Below are 20,483 nucleotides of genomic sequence, written 5' to 3'. Positions count from 1 at the left end.
TTGGCTGTGGGCGCTGCCATCTTTGTTGTGAAGTGATGGTCAATTTGCATATTCCATCCTTATTACATAGGAAATATCAGACATTATATATATATAATGTCTAATATGTATGTGCTTAGTCCTGGGCAAGATAGATGCTTTTCATCAACCATCTCATTTGAGCCCAAACACAATCCTCAGACCAGATGGTGGTGGCACCCCATTTTACAGGTGAGGAAAAAGACCCAGACAGGCTATGTAATTTCTTAACGTACAGCCTGTAAAGAGGTTGGGTTAGAAACTAGATTTTTTCTGGTCTGAAAGCTCTTGACCTTTATAAGCATTACCAGATGTCATGGAATTTAATTCAGTTCCAGGGACCTCTGGGAATGAGGTACGCCACTTCATCTTTTTTACATGCTGAAAAAAATTCAGCAACTGAATTTTTGGTGCAAAATTACTAATGTGATGATTGGTGGGAAATCATGAGCCAAGGAAGCTATTCGTTCTAAGTAATAGGCTCCTTTATTAATTTTAAATTAATCAGTAGGCAATTTCCCATCTAGGATTTTCAGTTCACAAATGTAACATAAAAAAGTGTCGCTGTATTAACTGCAGAAATATGCTTCCTTCAGTATAGACCTGCTATTAAGGAACTTAGTGGTAAGACAGTTCTCAAATTTAACTTCCCTCCTGCCATGTTTTTTTAATTGTTGACACTATTACAGATGTCTTTCATTTCCCCCCCCCCTTTTTAATTCACTCCTCCACGCAGTCATTTTGTCCCTCTAACCCCAGTTAATACTGAACACACCTTCTATATTATGACCACAGCTTTGTTGAATCTCAGTTTCATTGCTGTTTGAATGTCAGTCAGTGTGGCCCAGGTTCAAGTTCTATGGCCCTTCAACTCTAGCCTGGAGTCATCAGCACCAGCCCTCAGAGGAAGACATCTCACGGATCCCGCCACCACATGTTCCGAAAGACAAGAGCGTTGTTTCCTAACGTCACGGGCTGGCGGCGGGCTGTCAATTCCAATATGTGGATGCAGGCAAGCACTTCCAAAAGGGGATTTGCTCCCAAGACTGCAGTTCCCTGAACACTCCCTTACATGCCAGTCAAGGCTGCTCAGATGTGGGAAGAGAAAGATCTGTTGCATTTGGTTACTCTTTGTTGCCCCACACAGCTTTACAAAAAGTTGATTAATTGTAAAGCTGAAAGCCTTGAACAGATTTCATTAAGCGCTGCCTGGAGATGGCTGTCAGCAGCCGGGAGGCGAAGGACGAAGAGTCTGCACGGCCTGAAGCCGGCAGCTGCGGCTTCCAACTCTTCCTGTCAGGCTGGCTTCACCAGGGCCGCCAGCCCTGACCCGTCTAAATCTTTGCCTGGAAGCTGTCCCTTCGGAACACACACACTGTGTAAACTGCTGTGCAGAAGTGGCTTTCCTGGCCTGGAAACAGATTTACTCCTGTTGGGACCCAGGGCAGTTCATGTGGACACCCATCCACGTCCATCAGCGCAGCGCCATCCGTAATGCGAGTCCCAGCTCTCTGGACCGTTCAAGTGGGCAGCCTTAGAATAAGTGGGGCTTCCTCTGTCCTCGAGGAAAAGGAAAGAGCAACCCCTAAAACTGGGGTCTGACTGTGGACATTGGAAAACAAAGCCTTAGGAAGAAGTCACCTTTTAGTACCAGTAAATTCTCATAGCCAGTGACCTCTTTATTATTGTACTTTTATAAAAGCAAAAATATTCTTAAGCCCTGGCTGGTTTTGCTCAGTGGATAGAGCGTCGGCCTGCGGACTAAAGGGTCCCAGGTTTGATTCTGGTCAAGGGCACATGCCCGGGTCGCAGGTTCAATCCCCAGTGGGGGGCATGCGGGAGGCAGCCAGTCAGTGATTCTCTCTCATCATTGATGTTTCTATCTCTCCCTCTTCCTTCCTCTCTGAAATCAATAAAAATATATAAAAAAATAGTCTTTAAGAGAGAACCTCTTATTTCCTCTTTATTGCATGGTGCATAGCTATTGAAGGCAAATTAGCAATACAGAAAAGCAAGAAGAAAAATGTTTGAATCACTGAAATCCCATCAGCCCTGTCATTCCCCCACTTACAGAGGATTTTTTATTTTTCCAACAAAATGAAATAATAGATGGCGTGTTTGGTAACCTGCTCTTTTGCTTAGTATTAAATCACAACTGTATTTCAATTTCTATAAATACAGGCCTGCAATATTACATGCAATGGCTGTATGGCATTTCATTTTATGGGTGTGCCATATTGGTGTTTTCCATGTGCGCACATGCAGTAGAGACCCTCAGGGGCAAATGATTGAGGTCATCCTACTCCACAGTTCCTGGCACATCGACCTTGGCTTATACCAAGGCTCATTTAATTGATCCCTACACTCCCTCCTATTTCCTCCTCCCACTCCCTAGGCCACCATGCTACATGGGTGATCTTTCTGTGTTCTTACAAAATAGGTGTTATTTTGTGTGCATGTACTTTAATTTATAGAACTAATCATGTTAACATGCCATTTTGGGTTTGGTTTTCCATCAAGCCCTGCATGTTGGTTTGCAAACTGGCCCCCGTACTCGGAGGCCAAGGAGAGACCGAAGGACAAGGCAGACCACTCCAGCCTGGTAGGTAGCAGTTTTAATAAGAGAACGTACAAACAAGTCTGGTTTTGGGTGGCCACACAAGAGTAGATCTTCTCACCCGCCTGCCAGAATGTTAAAAGTTTGTATAGAGGCCTTAATTGGGTTCAGTCATACATAGTGCCTAGATGGTCTCAACAACACCTTCCTTTCTCAGGCTGTGTCCTTGAACATGGCTCCCACCGTGGGACCGCTGGGCAGAGTATACATTCTAAGGACAGGGGAGGGGGTGAGGCTCCTCCAGTTGTCAGGGTACAGCTTGTGGGTCAACTGGCGGTCACATCCCCTCAATGACTTCCCCCAACACTGTGTGTTTAAGATTCCGTTACGCTGCTATAGCCATACTGAACCCATTGCTACTAACTACTCTTATACCCCATGGAGGGTGTCTTCCACATTCTACCTGTCCATTTTCCTAGTGATGAACACTCAAGTTGGAATTCCCCTCTCCATAAATAGTGCTGCACTGAATAGCATACTGGAAATGTGAAACTTTCTTGGGTATATGCCCTCAACAGAATTTGTGGATCATGAATTTAATTTGACTAATTATTGCTACGTGGTCTTAGTGGCTGCTCCAGACTGTACCCAGAAGCAGTGCATGCAGTTCCTATACCCCCCACCACCCCTGCACTATTCCCCAGCTTTCTCTTTTTGCCAGGATAATAGATACAAAACTTTATCTCATTTTAACTTATATTTCCCTATTTTCTAGTAGAATCAACATGTTTATAATGTTATCCCACCTAAGAACATGGAATGCCTCCCCATTTGTTCAGAGTATCCCCTATTTATCTAACCATTGATCTATTGTTGGATATCAGGTTGTTCCCAAGGACAAGAGAAAGAGGAAAAGGGAGACCCAAGATGCTTAGAAAGCCCATGAACCAACGTGAAGGGAAAAGGAAAAGACAGATGGATGCTCCAGCAGCCCCTGCCCTCTGCTCACCTTTGTAGGATGTCTTGAACAGTCAAGTACTTAAGGAATATTACCTAGAGAACGGGGGAATCACAAGAGGACATTCAATGAAGTTCACTATGTAATCTCAAATGGGAAATGATGGCTTTTGAAAATAATCTGTACATAAGTTCTTCCCTTTTTCAAGACCCACAGTATTTAATATATTATTTACAATTGTGATGAGCTGGGCCGAAGGGGGAAGTGTGTGTGGCAGAGCAGGCCAGTTCAGGAGCAGAGCCTGTGGCCTGGCAGTGAGGCCCAGGAGATGAGCAAACTACCTGCCCAGCAGGTCTCACCTTTGGGTTCCAAGGCTCCTCAGTCCTCTTTTCCCTTTTGTTAGGACATTTCCTCTTAGAGAATGTGGATCTTCTTCAGCTCTTTTGACTCAGGTAAGCCTAACACATGCTTCTGGGTTTTTTTTTGGATCAAATTCAGATTAGGGAAAGATATTACATGAAATCATTAGGCTGAGAGTCCCAGGCCAACCCCAGTCTAACGGAATCCCAAAATCTGGGTGGGGCATGGGAATCTGTTTTGTAAAGGACCGGCCAGGTGATTCTGGTGATAAATCATTATCTGGGAGCCCCACTGTTTGGTCCATTCCCCTGCAGCCTTCCCAGTGATGGCGAACCTTGACATGCGTGTCAGAGGTGACACGCGAACTCATTTTTTTGGGTTGATTTTTCTTTGTTAAATGGCATTTAAATATATAAAATAAATATCAAAAATATACATCTTTGTTTTACTATGGTTGCAAATATCAAAAAATTTCTATATGTGGCACGGCACCAGAGTTAAGTTAGGGTTTTTCAAAATGCTGACACACCGAGCTCAAAAGGTTCGCCATCGCTGAGTTAGACAGTCTAACTCTGAACTCATCAGGCACTTGTTTCCAGTCGACATCCAGCACCCCCAGCCATGTCTCGCTTAGAACTAATCACATCTTCTCTTGATGTAATTCAAGTTAATATTCCCTTCAGCATTCAGAGCAGATAGAAAACAGCGTCAGCTACCCTCCTGCATCGTATACTAATATATATAAAACATTAAAAAGCCATTTCTGACATACTTTTGTAAACTTGAAAATTGGAAACAGCACGTATGGGAGAATTGAATCAGAAGGAATGATGCGACCATTTCCTGTGTTGAAGTTTCACAGGTCAGCGCTGTGTCCAGGTAGCAGCGATGGCTGCCAGCTTGGCAGGGGGAACATTTGTGCCCAGATTGTGGGAGTCGCAGCCCACACAAGGTCCTCTGTGATGGAGGCCAGTCAGTTTTTATGGACTTCAATGCTATTTGCTTCAGTACACTTTGAAATGCAGAGTCAGCTCACTGAGCTACAACATGCAATAATAACACATTTTTATAGGACTGCCTTGTCAGAGCAGCAGCAACACGTGATACATAAAACCAATAAACACACCGTGTCTACAGATTCTATCCAGTAACCAGGATAAAGCAATAAAACTGACAGCAGCCATCAAAAAGCTCCCTTCCTGACTTTGTCAGGTGAATTTACTGTTGCTTAAAACAGAGTATCACGGAGCCTCAGATCAGTGTGCAGTGATGGAGCAGCAAGTTACACCACATGGAGGGGCGAGGGCCTGGTGAATGCAAGCAAGATGGGCAGGTGTGTTTGCTAGGGCTTGGGACCCTCTAGTCCAGTGGTTCTCAACCTTCCTAATGCCGCGACCCTTTAATACAGTTCCTCATGGTGTGGTGACCCCCAATTTCATTGTTACAAATTGAACATAATTAAAGTATAGTGATCAATCACAAAAACAATATGTAATTATATATGTGTTTTCCGATGGTCTTAGGTGACCCCTGTGAAAGGGTCGTTCGACCCCCAAAGGGGTCGCAACCCACAGGTTGAGAACCGCTGCTCTAGTCTTTAAGGTGATGCAATTCACATTAGGATGCTTTGGTTTTCCCAAGTTACACATTACATATCATGTGTGACGGTGGGCTATGGGGTGGCAGGTTAGCCAAGAGTATTTCCTGGCTGCTGCTGATAGCCTTGAGGCAGGAAAAAGCTTACATTTGTTGGAGTACACAGGGGACGCAGTGGGTTGGTGCAACCTTAGCCTGGATTCCTAGCGTGTGGACTTCTGTACTCTCTGATGGAAAGAAGGAAATAACAAAGTAAGGAAGCATAGTGGGAGAGAAGGAAAAAAGGAAGGAAGGAGGGGAAGAGACATCAAGGAAAGAAAAACAAGAGAGAGGGAGGGAGCTGCCAGTGAGCAGCGTACCGTTTGCATCTTCATGGTCACCACCAGAAATATTTCCCAAAGTTTCCAGAGCTCCTCATCTTACAAACAAATGAACATAACACAACGAAACAGCTATGAGTTGTACCACATTCCTGCCTAGATACGCCAAGGTGAATGGCTCCTGCAGGAGAGTGGCAGCCGGGTGGTGTGCCCATCAGGAGGCTCTCTCCCACTTTGGAGAGTGAGAGGCCTGACCTTTCTAAACCAGTGCCGCCCCAGGGCCCAGAAGAAGAGACCTTCCCTGTGGCAGCAGCTGGGCAGCTGCCTGGAGGAGCGCCTGCTCTGCACACCTGGAGCCTGGCCGAGGCAGCCACGCCCACTTCCACATTAGGTCCCTCTGAGCCCGAAACTCAAGGACAACCTGCTCCAGGGGCTGCCAGACTTCAGACTCATACCAACCCGGATGTGGCTCTGATTGGCCCTCTCAGAAGGATGCCCCACCATCCTAGGCCCCTGAAGAAATAAAGACGGCTCAGGCATGTGTCTCAATGTCCTCATATCTTCAGGCACATTCTCCTTTGACACCCGTCCTTAAATAATTGCCTCTCAAATGCTTCCTGGGGAAGCTGAGGAAACCTCCCCTCTCAGACACCTGTTCTCCCAAATGCTGATATTCAAGATCATTAAAGCAGTTAATTGTGTGATGATTCATTTCATTGGCAGAGTATGCTGTGCTTGCCCACCCTCCTGGCACCTCCCCAGGCACCTGGGGCTCAGAGGGTTTGGTACCCATTCGTCTCTGCACCTGTCTTGGCTTTGATGGAGAGATGCCTTTGAACTCAGGAGTTAATGGAAGTTAGCTAAAGGAGGAACACGATGGGAGATCTTGAACACCTCTCTGCTTCCAGGATGTAAGGGGAAGGAGATGCATCCTGAGAGAGTGTGCCAGCTAGGCCCTCAGGAAACTGCAGCCTGGAGTTCGAAGGGAATCCCACTTCTCACCAATCCTCAGGCAGGAGTGGGGAGGTGAGTGAGGCACCCACCTTGGGCACAAAATTTAAGGGGGGCACCAAAAACTCAGTAATGAAGATAAATAATGTTTTAATGCAACCTTAAAAAAATAAAAACTAATGCAAAGTAGCCACAGTGAACAAAATATCAACATTTGAAACAAAGGCAAGACTGGTATTACTAATTTTTCCCTTTTCTTTTCATGGATCATCATGGCACTGTTATGGATCCTGTCTTTGTTTAATTTTTTTTAATTTTTATTTCTTGATTTTTTTAGAGAGGGAGGGAGATAGATATTGATTCATTATTCCACTTATTTATGCATTCATTGGTTGATTCTTTTTCTTCTTTTTTAATATTTTATTTATTTTTGCAGAGAAGAAGGGAGAGGGATAGAGAGTTAGAAACATCGATGAGAGAGAAACATCAATCAGCTGCCTCCTGCACAACCCCTACTGGGGATGTGCCTGCAACCAAGGTACATGCCCTTGACCGGACTCGAACCTGGGACCCTTCAGTCTGCAGGCAGATGCTCTATCCACTAAGTCAAACTGGTTAGGGCTGGTTGATTCTTTTGTGTGCCCTGACTAGGGACTGAACCTGCAACTTGGCACATCGGGACAAAGCTCTAACCAACTGAGTTACCCGGCCAGGGCTTGTTTAAAATTTTAATGTTTTACCATCAATTATTTTTGCATTAACTTAAAGTTTTTAAAATATTGTACTAATATTTTTGTCTTGATCACTGAGTTTTTTGGTTCTCCCTTATTTTTTTTTCCTTTATTAGATGTCTCTATTTTTGCCCCTTTGCCTATTCCACCCAGCCCCTAGCCCCCTTCCCTCTGGCTGTCACTACACTGTTGTCTGCATCTGTGGGTTATGCATATATGTTGTTTGGCTAATCCCTTCACCTTCCTTCATCTAGTCCTCCTCTCCCTGTCCCCTCTGACAGCATCAGTCTGTTCCACGTATCCATGACTCTGTTTTTATTTTGTTCATCAGTTTATTTTATTCATTAGATTGCACAAATGAGTGAGATCATATGGTACTTGTCTTTCTCTGACTGGCTTGTTTCACTTAGCATAATAATCCCTAGGTCCATCCAGGCTGTTGCAAAAGGTAAGAGATCCTTCTTTTTTACAGCCACGTGGTATTCCAGGGTATAAATGTTCTACAGCATTTTATCAGCTCATCTACTGATGGGCAGTTGGGCTGTTTCCAGATCGTGGCTATTCATGGTAAATAACTTGGTTCTCCCTTAAATTTTGCACCCAAGGCAAAGGCCTCACTCACCTTACCCTAGCTCCTGCCTTGTGTCCCTAACCAGGAACCAGTGGGAAAACTTGGCCTCCTGTGTAGTACGAAATACCCCCTAAGACTACTGAGGCTTTTCAGTGAAGATTTGTGACTTCACTTCACTATTCCCTTGTCTTTCCTGCTGTTTCTGGGCATGTACAAGTGAAAAGGAGTTAGTTCCCAAGTTTCTACTCTGTTATTGTGTCTCACTACTATGCCCTCAGCCTAAGGGCCAAACAATTCAAATTAGATATCACTCAAATTTTCCTTTGATATCCAATCAGAATTTCATAACTATAAGTTACCATTGCAAGCCTACAACTGGTTATAGAACTTAATCAAGGCCCTATAAATGCAGCACCGGAGTACAAGGGCTACCCTGTCCATCCATGCAGACTTCAGAGAGCGAGCCCTGCAGGAGGGTGACTCTTTGGGCCTTGGGGAGGCCCAGGTCATCACACTGGAGCTTCCATGTCCTCTTCCTCTATCGTATTCAGTGGTCCTGTCCCCTCTGTGTCACTGGTACTATCTTTACTGACACCCCAGCCTCAACAGAAACTACTCACTGAGCCAGCTTATTGTGCTCTTGACAGACAGCTGGCATACGGAGCTGCTTTCTCCCACTGGTCTTCATTGTAAATGTGTTATCTCAATTGCTGTCCCAGGTGAATCGGCATTTGAGAGCTGGCCTGGAAGGCAAACCACCATTTATCTCACGATTCCTGTGGGAAAGACTCTTTGAAGGACCGGCCTCCACATGAGAAGCGTACTTGCACCACAGCCCACCTGGGAGTTGGGCTCTGTAACCAAACAGTGAGGCACCTGGTTGGCTGCAGGGGCTTGCTTGCAGGTGAGCTGGCCAATGTAGCAAAAACCCTAAACCCTGGGGAAGGGAGGAGCGGGGGGAGGATGTCATTTTTTTTTCTGTAGCTATTTGCATCCTAGTGGCATTTGTAGAGACTGCAGACACCTAAGGATTAGGGAGATTAATGGAGTCCATTTGATGGTAAGGTTCAGTTCTCAGCCTCTTCTTCTAAATTCATTGTTTCCTCTTTTTCATTTAAAATGAACATTAAGACTTTATCCACAACAAGTTCCCCAAACAGCTACATTACTGGGAACTCAGACCCAAGCACAGTGCCCCAACGGTGCAAGGGAGAGTTGGGAGCGGGGGTCCTCAGAGCTTCCAGGTTGTGGGCGTTGGTGGTCTCCCTTTAGGGTCAAGGTGGGAGGTGCTCCGAAGGGTGTCCAGGAGTGGGAGGGAGGTGCCCTCCTCTGGGTGACTGCCTGGGCCTTGCCCTGCCACAGGTCCTCCCTCTACTTCCACCCACTTCCATGTGAGGAGATGGCTGGGTGTTTCTCACAGCTGCATCTGTCCCTCATTTACTTTCCAGGGGGAGTGTCATTAGTCCCGGGGCTCAGAAAAACACAGAAAATCCCTGCCCGGCGCCAGGGACCAATCTGTCAAATCTGGCCCCTAACAGACAACAGTCTCTCTATTTGGGGCAATTCGGCCAAACACATTTATTTGCCATCTCTAAACATCTTCAGCACTAAATGTGCTGGTATTTCCACCTAAGGAGGAATTTAACTGCAAAAATGAGCAGGATGGTGAACAAGAATAAAAATACCACGAGAAAAAAAATGCCCACGGCCGTAATCCCACAGGACAGCTCGACCTCAGACAGCTTGACTCCCCTTAAAGATGGGGGGTTCGCACACACTGTCTCCTCCACGTCCTCGAGTTTGTGCAGGTTTTCTCTGTACCAGGTTATGAAACGAACATTTGAGCAAGTGCAGTCCAGAGGGTTGTGACTTAAATTAATGGTGCTCTGCTGGGACAAGATGGGGAGGAGACGGGGTGGGATGATTTGAATGCTGTTGGTGGCCAGGTTGAGGTAGAGCCCCTTCAGGTGGCCAAGAGCATCGATGCTGTTTTCTGTCAGGCTGTTGTGGCTTAAGTCTATGTGAGTCACATTCCCAAGGCTGTGGAAGGCCTGCTGTTCTATAGAGAGGAGCTCACAGGAGGATAAAATCAGCACCTCCAAGCCGGCTACTGTCTGAAGAAGGTTGGTCTTGGAGAGTCTCCCATCTTGAAATCTATTTCCCTGTAAATTCAGGTGCCGGAGACCCTCCAGGCCTTCCAGCAGGTGCTGATTGCTGGCGTCGAGGAGGCAGTGGGAGAGATTCAGGACCTGCAGGAGCGGGAGGTTTTGGAAAGGACTTTGTGACGCCATAACAGTCAGGTGAGTAAATGCCAAATCCAGGACTTCCAGCTTAGGACTCTCTTGAAATGCCTGACGCCGGAGACCCATGGACACAGCGTAGCTCAGGTTTAGGTACTGCAAGTGGTGCAGGCCTTTGAGCGGCAGATTGCAGCAGTCAGAAGCCTTTATGCCATTGTGGCTTAAATCAAGTCTCCGGAGATTTGCTAGTTTTTCCAAACACCCAGCACCGAGGTCAAGTACCCCCAGGTTGCCTTTGATAGAGAGGTCTGTGAGTGCTGGGAAACTGGCAGCATTGATTTGACACAATTGCTCAAAATGATTTACATTGAGAACTAATTTCCTGAGCGAGTTCATACCCTGAATCCCAGAGGGTAACTCTCTCAAGTGAGTTGCCGTCAGGTCCAATTCCCGGAGGCGCGTGAAGCACCGAAATGTGGTAGCTGACAAGTCAGAGAAATGGTACTTGCGCAGGCTGATGCTCTCCACAGACATTTCACAGAGTCCCTCGAGCATGGCTGGAGTCAGGTCCTGGCTCTCAGTGTCCTCGTATGTCCCCAGCCAGAGAGACCGAGTAGTAGAGTTCTGTAGACCTTTCAATATGACAGACACGTCAAGCGTCCCTCCGAATCGCAGACTTTGGAAGACTTTTGCATGGAAAGCCCCAGGCTCCATGCCTTTAATGTCATTGCTATCGAGGTTGAGGCTGAGGTTGGTGGCCCCCAGAGTGTTCAGGTCTTCACGAGAGAGGAAGTGGAGAGCATTATTCTGAAAATCCAGAACCTTCAGATTCTGTGTTGGGAAGTTTCCTGGGAACTTCATGGAGGAAATATGGTTGCTTCCAAGATACAAACTTTCCAAGTTTTCCAGATTGTGCACTGGGATAAACTCGAGATTGGATATTCCCGTTTGGATTAAGAAAAGGTGCTTCAGCACCCTGGGCCCGAGGAGGGATGTCTCGGCCATGAATATCAGGGGATTTCCAGTCAGCACAAGGGTGTCCAATTGGTGATGGCTTTGAAAAGTGTCTTCATGTATCCAATTGATCTGGCACCTTGAAAAGGTAATAGTATTTAACAATAACTAATTAGAAAAAAGCAGAAGACATTCTGTCACCGTGAGCTACATTTAAAAAGTCATGGTTTGTGTATAGTAAAAACAGTGTACATTGTCATTCAAAGTAAAACATGAAAAACATTCTTCAGTAGCTACACGTGGCCTCTTGAATTAATAACTAGCCTCAATTCTAAACACACTAATTTAGTTTCCCCCCCACCCCCCAAATATCTTGCCCCTTTAGGTTAAACTGTAAGAAGTTTGTGTTTGGAACCTAGAGAACAATTAGTGGTTTGCTTGTTGAAAAAAAAAATCAAACTATTATTTACTATTTTAAGTAATAGAAAATGTTACATATAAAGCATAATATATATGATATATATGTATGTGTGTGTGCGCGTGTGTTATATAGAATGCATAGTAATGATATTTACATAGGAATCTGTGTCGTCCTGGTTAAGTTACAACTTTTTTCAACCTCTATTTTTTCATCTATAAAGTATAGAAATAATGATTACTTTGTAGAATGGTGATGAGTGCATTTCTACTCCATAGATATATGCAACACTAGAGCTGAAAAGACACCCCTACTGGTACTGAACCTAATGATATTGGACAGTACACACACATATACAACACACCTACCCTCAAGGTCAAGGGGAATTCCTTAGAAATGAATTGTGGAAAGGAAGTCTGAATCCATAGCAGCAAGTGAGCCCTAGAGCTAGCTTTGCCACATCTGCCAATATCTGTAAGTCCCTAGTAGCCTAGAGCCTGGCTTTTAACGAGCCACATGTGTCAGTGGCAGAAGACAAATCTTGGGGATAGGCTAGGAGGTCCTCTCAAAAACCTGCTCATTACCATGACCCTCAAAAGGGATCCTTCAGTGGGTGACCTTAAAAAAGAAGCTCACAGAGGGAGACCTCGGGATATGTGTTTGTCTTGGCCTTGGCTCTGAATGGAATAAGGACAACAATAACAAGGAAAGACTCTCCTCTGAGATCCCCTAACCATAAGCTTCTACTCAGGAGTCCTGTGGCATGGTTTATGCCACCTCTGCAGACCTCCCCAAAGAAACCCAAGTGGAAAATTGGGTTTGAAAGTTTGAAGTTGTTCCAGGATGGCAGTAACTCCAGGTAACTGGCAGAAGGAAATAGAAAACTTTTCCAGATCGGTGTACTTAAATTTTAATAAGGAAAACTTTCAACTTTACATAAAAGCAAAGAGAAAAATATAATAAACCTTCATACATCTATCACACAGATGCAGTAATTCTCAAGATTTTGCCACATATGCTTTCTGCTTCATCTAGTCCCAACTCTATCTCCTGAATTGTTTTAAAGCAAATTTTAGCTATCCCATACATATTTGAGTAGGCATCTGCAAAAAAACATTGAGGCTTATTTTCAATAGCCAAATGCCATTGTCACATATAGAAATATTAACAATTCATTGGTATTATTTAATTCCAGGAAAGCATTTTAAACAAAGATTTACACATATTTCCAAAAGATAAATGAGCTCAAAATAAAAATTCAATAAACACATAAGGGAAACACATTAGCCAAAGTCAGCAAAAAATAATAATAATTTAAAAGTCTATGGAATTAGGTTAAAAAAGCTGATATAAGAATTATCATGTATTTGATAATATATATGATATATAAAGAATATAGAAAATGCATTATATAGTATCAGAACATATGATAAATATATTTATATCAAACAAGTTTCACATATTTAAAGAAAATAGTAAAAATCAACAGTCTGATGAAAGAAAAAATATTAAAACTGATCTGCTATATTTGTAAGCTTTGTTTTCAGTTTTATTATCATTATTCCTTAGAACTTAAGCAGCATGACTGAGCCAGTCTAGTTCGACAATTTCCTTTCTACTCCATTGATTGTTTGTTTGTTTGTTTGTTTAATTACATTGCACCTGCATAAAACTATTTCATGGGAGAGGTACACACACAGGATAAGCTGACGGTCCCTGTGCCCCCAAAGGTCCTGGATGCACTTGGAACGCAAGTTGTGCTTTTCCCTAAGTAAAACATCAGTGCATGTAGGGAACTCCGATACATACCTGGTTAAATCCAAAAAGATTAGATTTGTGAGTCTGCAGAAAGTTGTGTTCTGAATTGCAGGCAAGAAGTTAAAACTGAATTCCAAAAATTCTGTTGTGTTTGGTAGAGTGTCAGGAATCTCTCTGAGACCTAAATTTTCACAGTTGTATATTTTGTTGGCTTCTTTCTGATGAGATAAACAATGTAAATTAATATCAGACTTCATAATTTGATTGCAAATTTATGAATGTGGTATTTTTTTGAGCATCAATCCCACTTCTAGGAGTCTTTACCAAGTATATATGACATGCATAAGATGATTCATTTAAGCATTTTTTATATTAGAAGATTGACAATACCCAGCTTATCCATCATTATGGGATTAATTGAACAAAACATGGTACAGTCACAAAAGGGAACCTTCAGCAGCTGAAAAATGAAATGACTGAGATTTCCACACACTGATAGGGCGTGATATCCAGGTATATTGTGTGGTGAAAAAAGCAAGGTGTCAAATGTACATATGTAGTATAGATGGTAAATGGGATGTAGTATGTAATGTATTGTATACTATCTTTTCTGTAAGATAGGTATGTGTGTATTTTATTATATTTGCAGAAAGAAAACATGGGGGAAAAACTCAAAACTGGTTGTCTTGAAGGGGAGAGATGAACCAGGTAGAGGAGCAAGAATGGAAGCAAGACTTCTTTGAATATACTTTGTTTCATAGGTTTCATTTTGGATGCCTGAAAATGTTTTAAATCACTCTAGATTAGCATCAGCAAAATTAGACAACCAGACATCCACACTTTCTGATGTGATGTAAGGACACAGTACCACCTATGAGGTATTCTCGCCCACCTCTCCCCCAGTTAAAGCTTGAACCCAACCATGACTTTAGGCTTAACTTCCATAAGTGATGTGGGGGATTTAAGTTCAACAGCACCACAAGGTAGCAATTACCCAAATCCAGGACATTCTGTAGAACAACTGACTTTGCTTTATGGGATGTGAATGCTGTGGGCAGAAGTGGAGAGGGGAGGGCGTGGGAGGAGACAGAAAACTGTTCTTGTAAAAAAAGAGACATAAGTAAAAGCTATTTAAGAGACATAACCAACAAATAATAGAGTAGCCCTTGTTTAGATCCTGGTCCAAATAATGCACTTAGGAAAAGACTTTTATAGAGTATCGAGGAACTTTGAATGTAGACAGGATATTAGAACTACTAAAGAATTATAAATGTTGTTAATGATAAGAGAAACGTTCTTAATTTTTGAGATGCATTTTGAAGTATTTAGGGATAAAGTGATATAATGTTTGAGATTTGCTTTCAAATACTCTGTCAAAAGGGGAGGAGAGGAATAGGTAGATGAGATCAGCAGGTAAAATGTTGATGGTTGTTGAATGTTGAGTGATATATACATAGAGATCCCTTGTAAGTAACTAGTTATGTATATGTGGTTAGAAATTTTCTAGCCCTAGCCACTTTGGCTCAGTGGATAGAGCATCGGCCTGAGGATCCCTGATTCAATTCTGGTCAAGGGCACATACCTTGGTTGCAGGCTCCTTCCTGTCCAGGACCCTGGTCAGGGCTCATGCAGGAGGCAACCAATCCATGTGTTTCTCTCACATCAATGTTTCTCTCTGTCTTTCCCTCTCTCTTCCACACTCTCTAAAAATCAATGGAAAAATATCCTCAGGTGAGGATTTAAAAAAAGTGAAAAAAAGAAGAAATTTTCTAAATATAACGTGTAAACGAGCTAGCAATGTGGCACAGACTTTAGGTCATGGGGCTGTGCAGCCTTGAAGTGTGAATTTATTTTGGATCTCAGGAGCCACAGACTACTGTTTTTTGGGGTACAGCCCTGCACATAAGTCCAGAGCACTGCCTGATCCTGCATCCCAAGTGAGTCAAGTATTCAGAAATCTGCCAGTAACCGCTTGTTAGGTTCCCCAACTCAAGTTATAAATCTTGGACCAACTGGGTAAAAATGGGAAGGGGTTGGTTAGACGTCTATAGAATTACAGGGTCATGGTTTATTTGGATGATGCCTTAGGATAAAGCATAGTGGGCAGGTATAAAGACCTGATGGTGTCTATTATGAAATAATCTCCAAGGAAAATGCACTTGGGGGCCATTTTTCAGATCTTCTACGGCACCATGTGGTTTCACCCAACCTTTCAGACCCTGCCTTTCCCCCGACCATGCCGTGGTTTCACTAGAGGCCCCTCGGAGACCACCCTGGCCTGGGGAAGACCTGCCCATCAGACTGGAGACCAGCAGCTTTCCTTACTGTGAGTTGCACACAGCCCTGCGTAGCTGGAAGCAGAAGAGTCCCCACATTCTCTTTGCTCTGAAGCGTGATGTTTTAGAGATGCCGCCACTTTAATTGCTTTTTGCTTTCTCGCTCCAGCCTCTGCTTGTGGTGCACATTTTGTAGTTGCAGTGAGCATAGTCACCTACTAGAAACCACCGTGTCTTCCATATTGTGACAATATTATGAAGGTCACAGATGAACATGCTGTATTCGTATTTCTTTGTAATTCATTTTTCGTTTTATAGGCCCAAAGCCCTCCAGGCACTGCCACAAATCCCCCTAATGTCCTTGAAATGCATACTTTGCGTTGATAACTTATATTTAGCTGACTAGTTATACATATGGGGAAAAGCACATGTTGCTAGACTCCTCTTTGGTGCCCATGAACATGGATGACTCAGAGAGGAGATGGATATGCAGCTTTTGCCCCAGTAGCTGTTAAGATTCAATTAGCTTTGGGGGGGCATTTTTCTTTCCTGGTCTCCATTGGCCTAGCTGATGCCATATACACGTGGAGAAAGGGGCCTTTCCTCAATTCGTGCTGCTCTATTCTGGCCCCACAGCCAAAGGCTCCGCTCTGGCAATTCCCTCCTTCTGATTATAAACGTGCCTGCGACACCTAAACTCCTCCTCCTTGGAGCTTTACTAAGCACTTTATTGCATTAAAGCGATTGGAGAAGTTGAGGATTGAGTCAGAGCTCTATGAGCCGGTGGCCTGAGGGAGCTGCTAGCAAAAGGAGAGGCGCGTGGAGGAAGGAGCTCAGTTTGAACCCAGTGAGCATCCAGGGACCAGTGAATCTCACACTGTGGAGGTGTATTGGGAAGCCACCAGGAGCCCGGGCCATAACATTCCTCTCTAGTTAGGGAGACACTGCCTTTGATTCCTGGGACAAAGAGGCAAATGGCAAGAACTGTAGCTTATAAGAGAATTTAAAAAGCAAACACATTTCAAGAATGCACGGACCTCTCTTTGGCTTTCATGTTCACTCTCCTGTACAGTCAGAATTACCATTTCCGATATTACAGGTGGTGATGCCCAAACTCCTCCTGCTCTAAGGCAGTGTACGCATGCACACACATGCACACTCATTCTTCTTTCTTTTTTTTAATCCTCACCAGAGGATATGTTTTTATTGATTTGAGAGAGAGAGAGGAAGGAAGAGAAAGAGTGAGAAACATCAATGTGAGAGGAACATCGATCAGTTGCCTCCTGTGCATGCCCTGACGGGGATGGGACCTGCAACCTAGGTATGAGCCCTGGCTGGAAATTGAGCCCGAAACCTTTTGGTGCCTGGGATGATGCTCCAACCTACTGAGCCACTTGGCCAGGGCTCATTCTTTTTGTTTTTGAGCGTAATTTGCAGATGCCATGACCCTTTTCCCCTAAATCTTTTAAGGAAAAGGATATTCTTATACAACCACAGTGCTATTACCAAAAATTCATAATATTTAACATTCATGTATATTATTATCAACACAGTTTATAATATTCAAATTATCTTCAAATTTTTCCAATAATCCTAATATTGTCTATTATAGTAATTTTTGCTTTTCCAATTCAGGATCACACATTGCATTTATTTTTCTTGTCTCTTTAGTCTCCTCTACTCTGAGACTACTCTTCAGCCTTTCATGAGCTCTCATGGCATTGATTTTTTTAAAAAACGAATACAGGCTCATAGTTTATAGGATGTCCCACATTTAGGGTTTTTTTTGTTTTTGTTTTTGTTTTTACCTGTCCTCATAATTTGATTCAGGTTATACATTTTGGGCAGAAACACTACATCAGGGAAGTTATGTATTTCTGGCTGTCAGGATTCATATCAAAACTTTTTTTTAATCCTCACCTGAGGATATTTTTCCGATTGCGTTTCAGAGAGAATGGAAGGGAGGGATGGAGAGGGAAAGCAAGAGGGAGAGAGGGAATGGGGAGGGGGGAGGGGAGAGAGAGAGAGAGATAGAGATAGAGATAGAGATAGAGATAGAGAGAGAGAGAGAGAAAGAGAATCATGAAACATCAATGTGAGAGAGAGAGACATTGACTGGTTGCCTCCTGCACAGGCCCAGACTGGGGGTGGGGAGTGAATCCACAACCCTTCCATGTGCAGGCTGATGCTCTAACCATTGAATAACACCAGCCAGGGCTCATATTAAAACTTTTTGAGAGCGCATTCTGAAAGCAGAGCAGAGGATTTCAGGACAGCAGAATGATAATGCAACAGAAGTAAAGGACAGAGTGCAGAGAAGAAATACAGTGTGGCCACTGTCATTTTGCTCAGGGCCAGGCTGGCTACCAGGGCCACGTGTTCAGTTGCTTTTCCAGACAGATACCCACCACCACTCCGGAGACATGACCACTTCCTCTAAACCCAGCCTAATTCTCCAGATCTCCATATGAGGTCAGCTTCCAAAGTCGCTTTCTCACCCTTCTGCTTTGGTTGGTTCCACCTCAGATAGTGCCCTTCTGGATGTGAATGCAGTTAGCAGGCCCGTGCAAGGCTACATGGTATTGAGGACAGCTGCCCCTGTCACCCCCATTCCACAACATGGGCATTTACTCAGGACCACTGTGCACTGGGACCTGCACCAACCACTTTGTCTCTAGCTTCGTGTCAGAGCCGTGCCTTGTACACCGAGCAGGGCTCCCAAGTGTTGTATCCGTGCTTGCAATCCCTTTTCCCTGCAGGCATTCATTTGCATTTTTTCAATCAGGATCTTATTTTGCTTCTTTCTGCTGTATCTCTAACTCCCTGCCGGTCCCATTGTATTTTCTCTTCTCACAAGTGTTGAAATCATTTTCTAATTTAGATCCTTTGCGTTTCACTCTAGTGCCAATTCCCACCTTTACGGATGGCTCATCTGTGTACTTGGCACACACAGCAGCTAGGCCTCCCCCCAGCTCCCCCCATCCACAAGAAGTCTGGGAGGCTGAACCCTGGCCCACCCCCATTAACCACTCCTTTTTCCAGAGATAGTGATGTGGCTGAGCCAAATCCTAGAGTAACAATTACTCTCTGCAAATAAAACATTCTCAAGAGGGCACCATCCTAAAACATTGTTGTCAATCTGAGTCTCTGAACAAAGGGCATTCCCATTGTGTGCAGTTCATTTTCTCTTTGTCTGCAGTCAGACTGCCTGGGTTCAAGTCCAAGCTGTGTTCTCTGAGCCTCCTTTCCCTCCAACTGTAAATGGAGGACAATAACCCTCTTTGCAGACCAACTCTGAGGATTAATTGAATAATGTATGTCTAGCACTCCCAAGAGGAGTTAGTATTTCACTGGATCATCACAGCAGCATGCCATTGTCTAGAGCAGTGGTTCTCAACCTTCTGGCCCTTTAAATACAGTTCCTCATGTTGTGACCCAACCATAAAATTATTTTTGTTGCTACTTCATAACTTTAATGTTGCTACTGTTATGAATCGTAACGTAAATATCTGATATGCAGGATGGTCTTAGGCGACCCCTGTGAAAGGGTTGTTTGACTGCCAAAGGGGTCACGACCCACAGGTTGAGAACCGCTGATCTAGAGCTATTAGGAAGCCTTTGTATCTATGAACTTGGAGTTCTCCTAAAAAGAAGCTCTACTAAGCACACACCCCTCCTTCTCATACCTAGGATTGAAGGACTGCCTCCTACCATGGTTCTGAATGCACAGAACAGCTGAGATGAGCCCATTTGAAATGAGGAGGCATGCCTACACTCCCAAGCCTTTAGTCAAGAGCACACCTAAAATGTCCCCAGAATCCAAATCACAGAACACTGAATTCCAGCTACACCTCACATATTTGTCAGCCTCCAAAGACTTGGTCATGGGTCTAATTTTGTTACTCATGTTACACACACACACACACACACACACACACACACACTCACACACTCACACAGAAAGAACATACAGTATTTAGCAATGGAAGATTCTACATGGAGTGTTGATAGGTGTTCATTGTATTATTTCTAGAACTTGTCTAAATTTGAAATGTTTTCAAACAAAAAAATTTATTAAAACATTCACTTTGACTCCTCCCTCACTTCATATGTAAAAAATAATTTCAGATGGATCTTAGATCTAAATGTGAAACCTAGAAATAGAAGTAAATACAAAACAATAAAACTCCTAGAAAAAATCATAGGATAATATCTTCATGGCCTTGAGTAGGCAAAAATTTTTTAAACAGGACAGAAAGGCACTGAAAGAACAGCACCAATAATAAATCCAGCTACATTAAAATTAAGGGTTTCTGTTCATCACTAGGAACCTGAAACCTGTATAGTTTTATTAACCAATGTCACCACAATATATTCAGTTTTTTTAAAAAAGAACTCTTGAAAAAGGAGAGTTTGATGAGCTTCCAAATCCCAGAGTAACAATTACTCTCTGCAAACAAGACAAAACATTCCCAAGAGGGCACAGTCCTCCCAGGTGGATAAATACATTCATGTGGCAGGAGGGTGGTGTACCTCAGTTCCATGGGGACAGAAGATCCTGCTGTCCAGACCCTTCTGGACCCAGCTCTATATACCTCTTTATCCGCATCATTTATAATCCTATACAATAAAGAGCTAATATGCAAATGGTCATCGCGCCCTTATGCCCTTGCGCTGGGGCCAGGGGACCTGGGGCCTGACCCGGGGACCTGAGGCCATGCCCCCTGCCCTGGCACCGGGACTGGGGGACCTGAGGCTGCACCCCCTGCCCAGTG

The 20,483-nt window shown here is 43.8% G+C and overlaps 1 protein-coding gene across 1 annotated transcript in view; it reads right to left on the bottom strand.

The window, feature by feature from the left end:
• Nucleotides 1-6,916: 6,916 nt before the first annotated feature.
• CD180 (CD180 molecule) overlaps nt 6,917-20,483 on the bottom strand; it is a 17,121-nt gene continuing 3,554 nt past the window's right edge. Inside the window, exons 2-3 of the mRNA XM_059694450.1 lie at nt 13,484-13,650; nt 6,917-11,395 (exon numbers count right to left, since the gene is read on the bottom strand). Of these exons, the coding sequence (XP_059550433.1) occupies nt 9,670-11,395; nt 13,484-13,650 (1,893 nt within the window). The 3' untranslated portion in view covers nt 6,917-9,669. The remainder of the gene's footprint in view (nt 11,396-13,483; nt 13,651-20,483) is intronic.

The sequence above is a fragment of the Myotis daubentonii genome, chromosome 4 (genome assembly GCF_963259705.1).
Source record: "Myotis daubentonii chromosome 4, mMyoDau2.1, whole genome shotgun sequence".
Taxonomy (NCBI): domain Eukaryota; kingdom Metazoa; phylum Chordata; class Mammalia; order Chiroptera; family Vespertilionidae; genus Myotis; species Myotis daubentonii.
The sequence above is the reverse complement of the archived record's forward strand: the minus strand, read 5'-3'. Positions and strand labels throughout refer to the sequence as shown.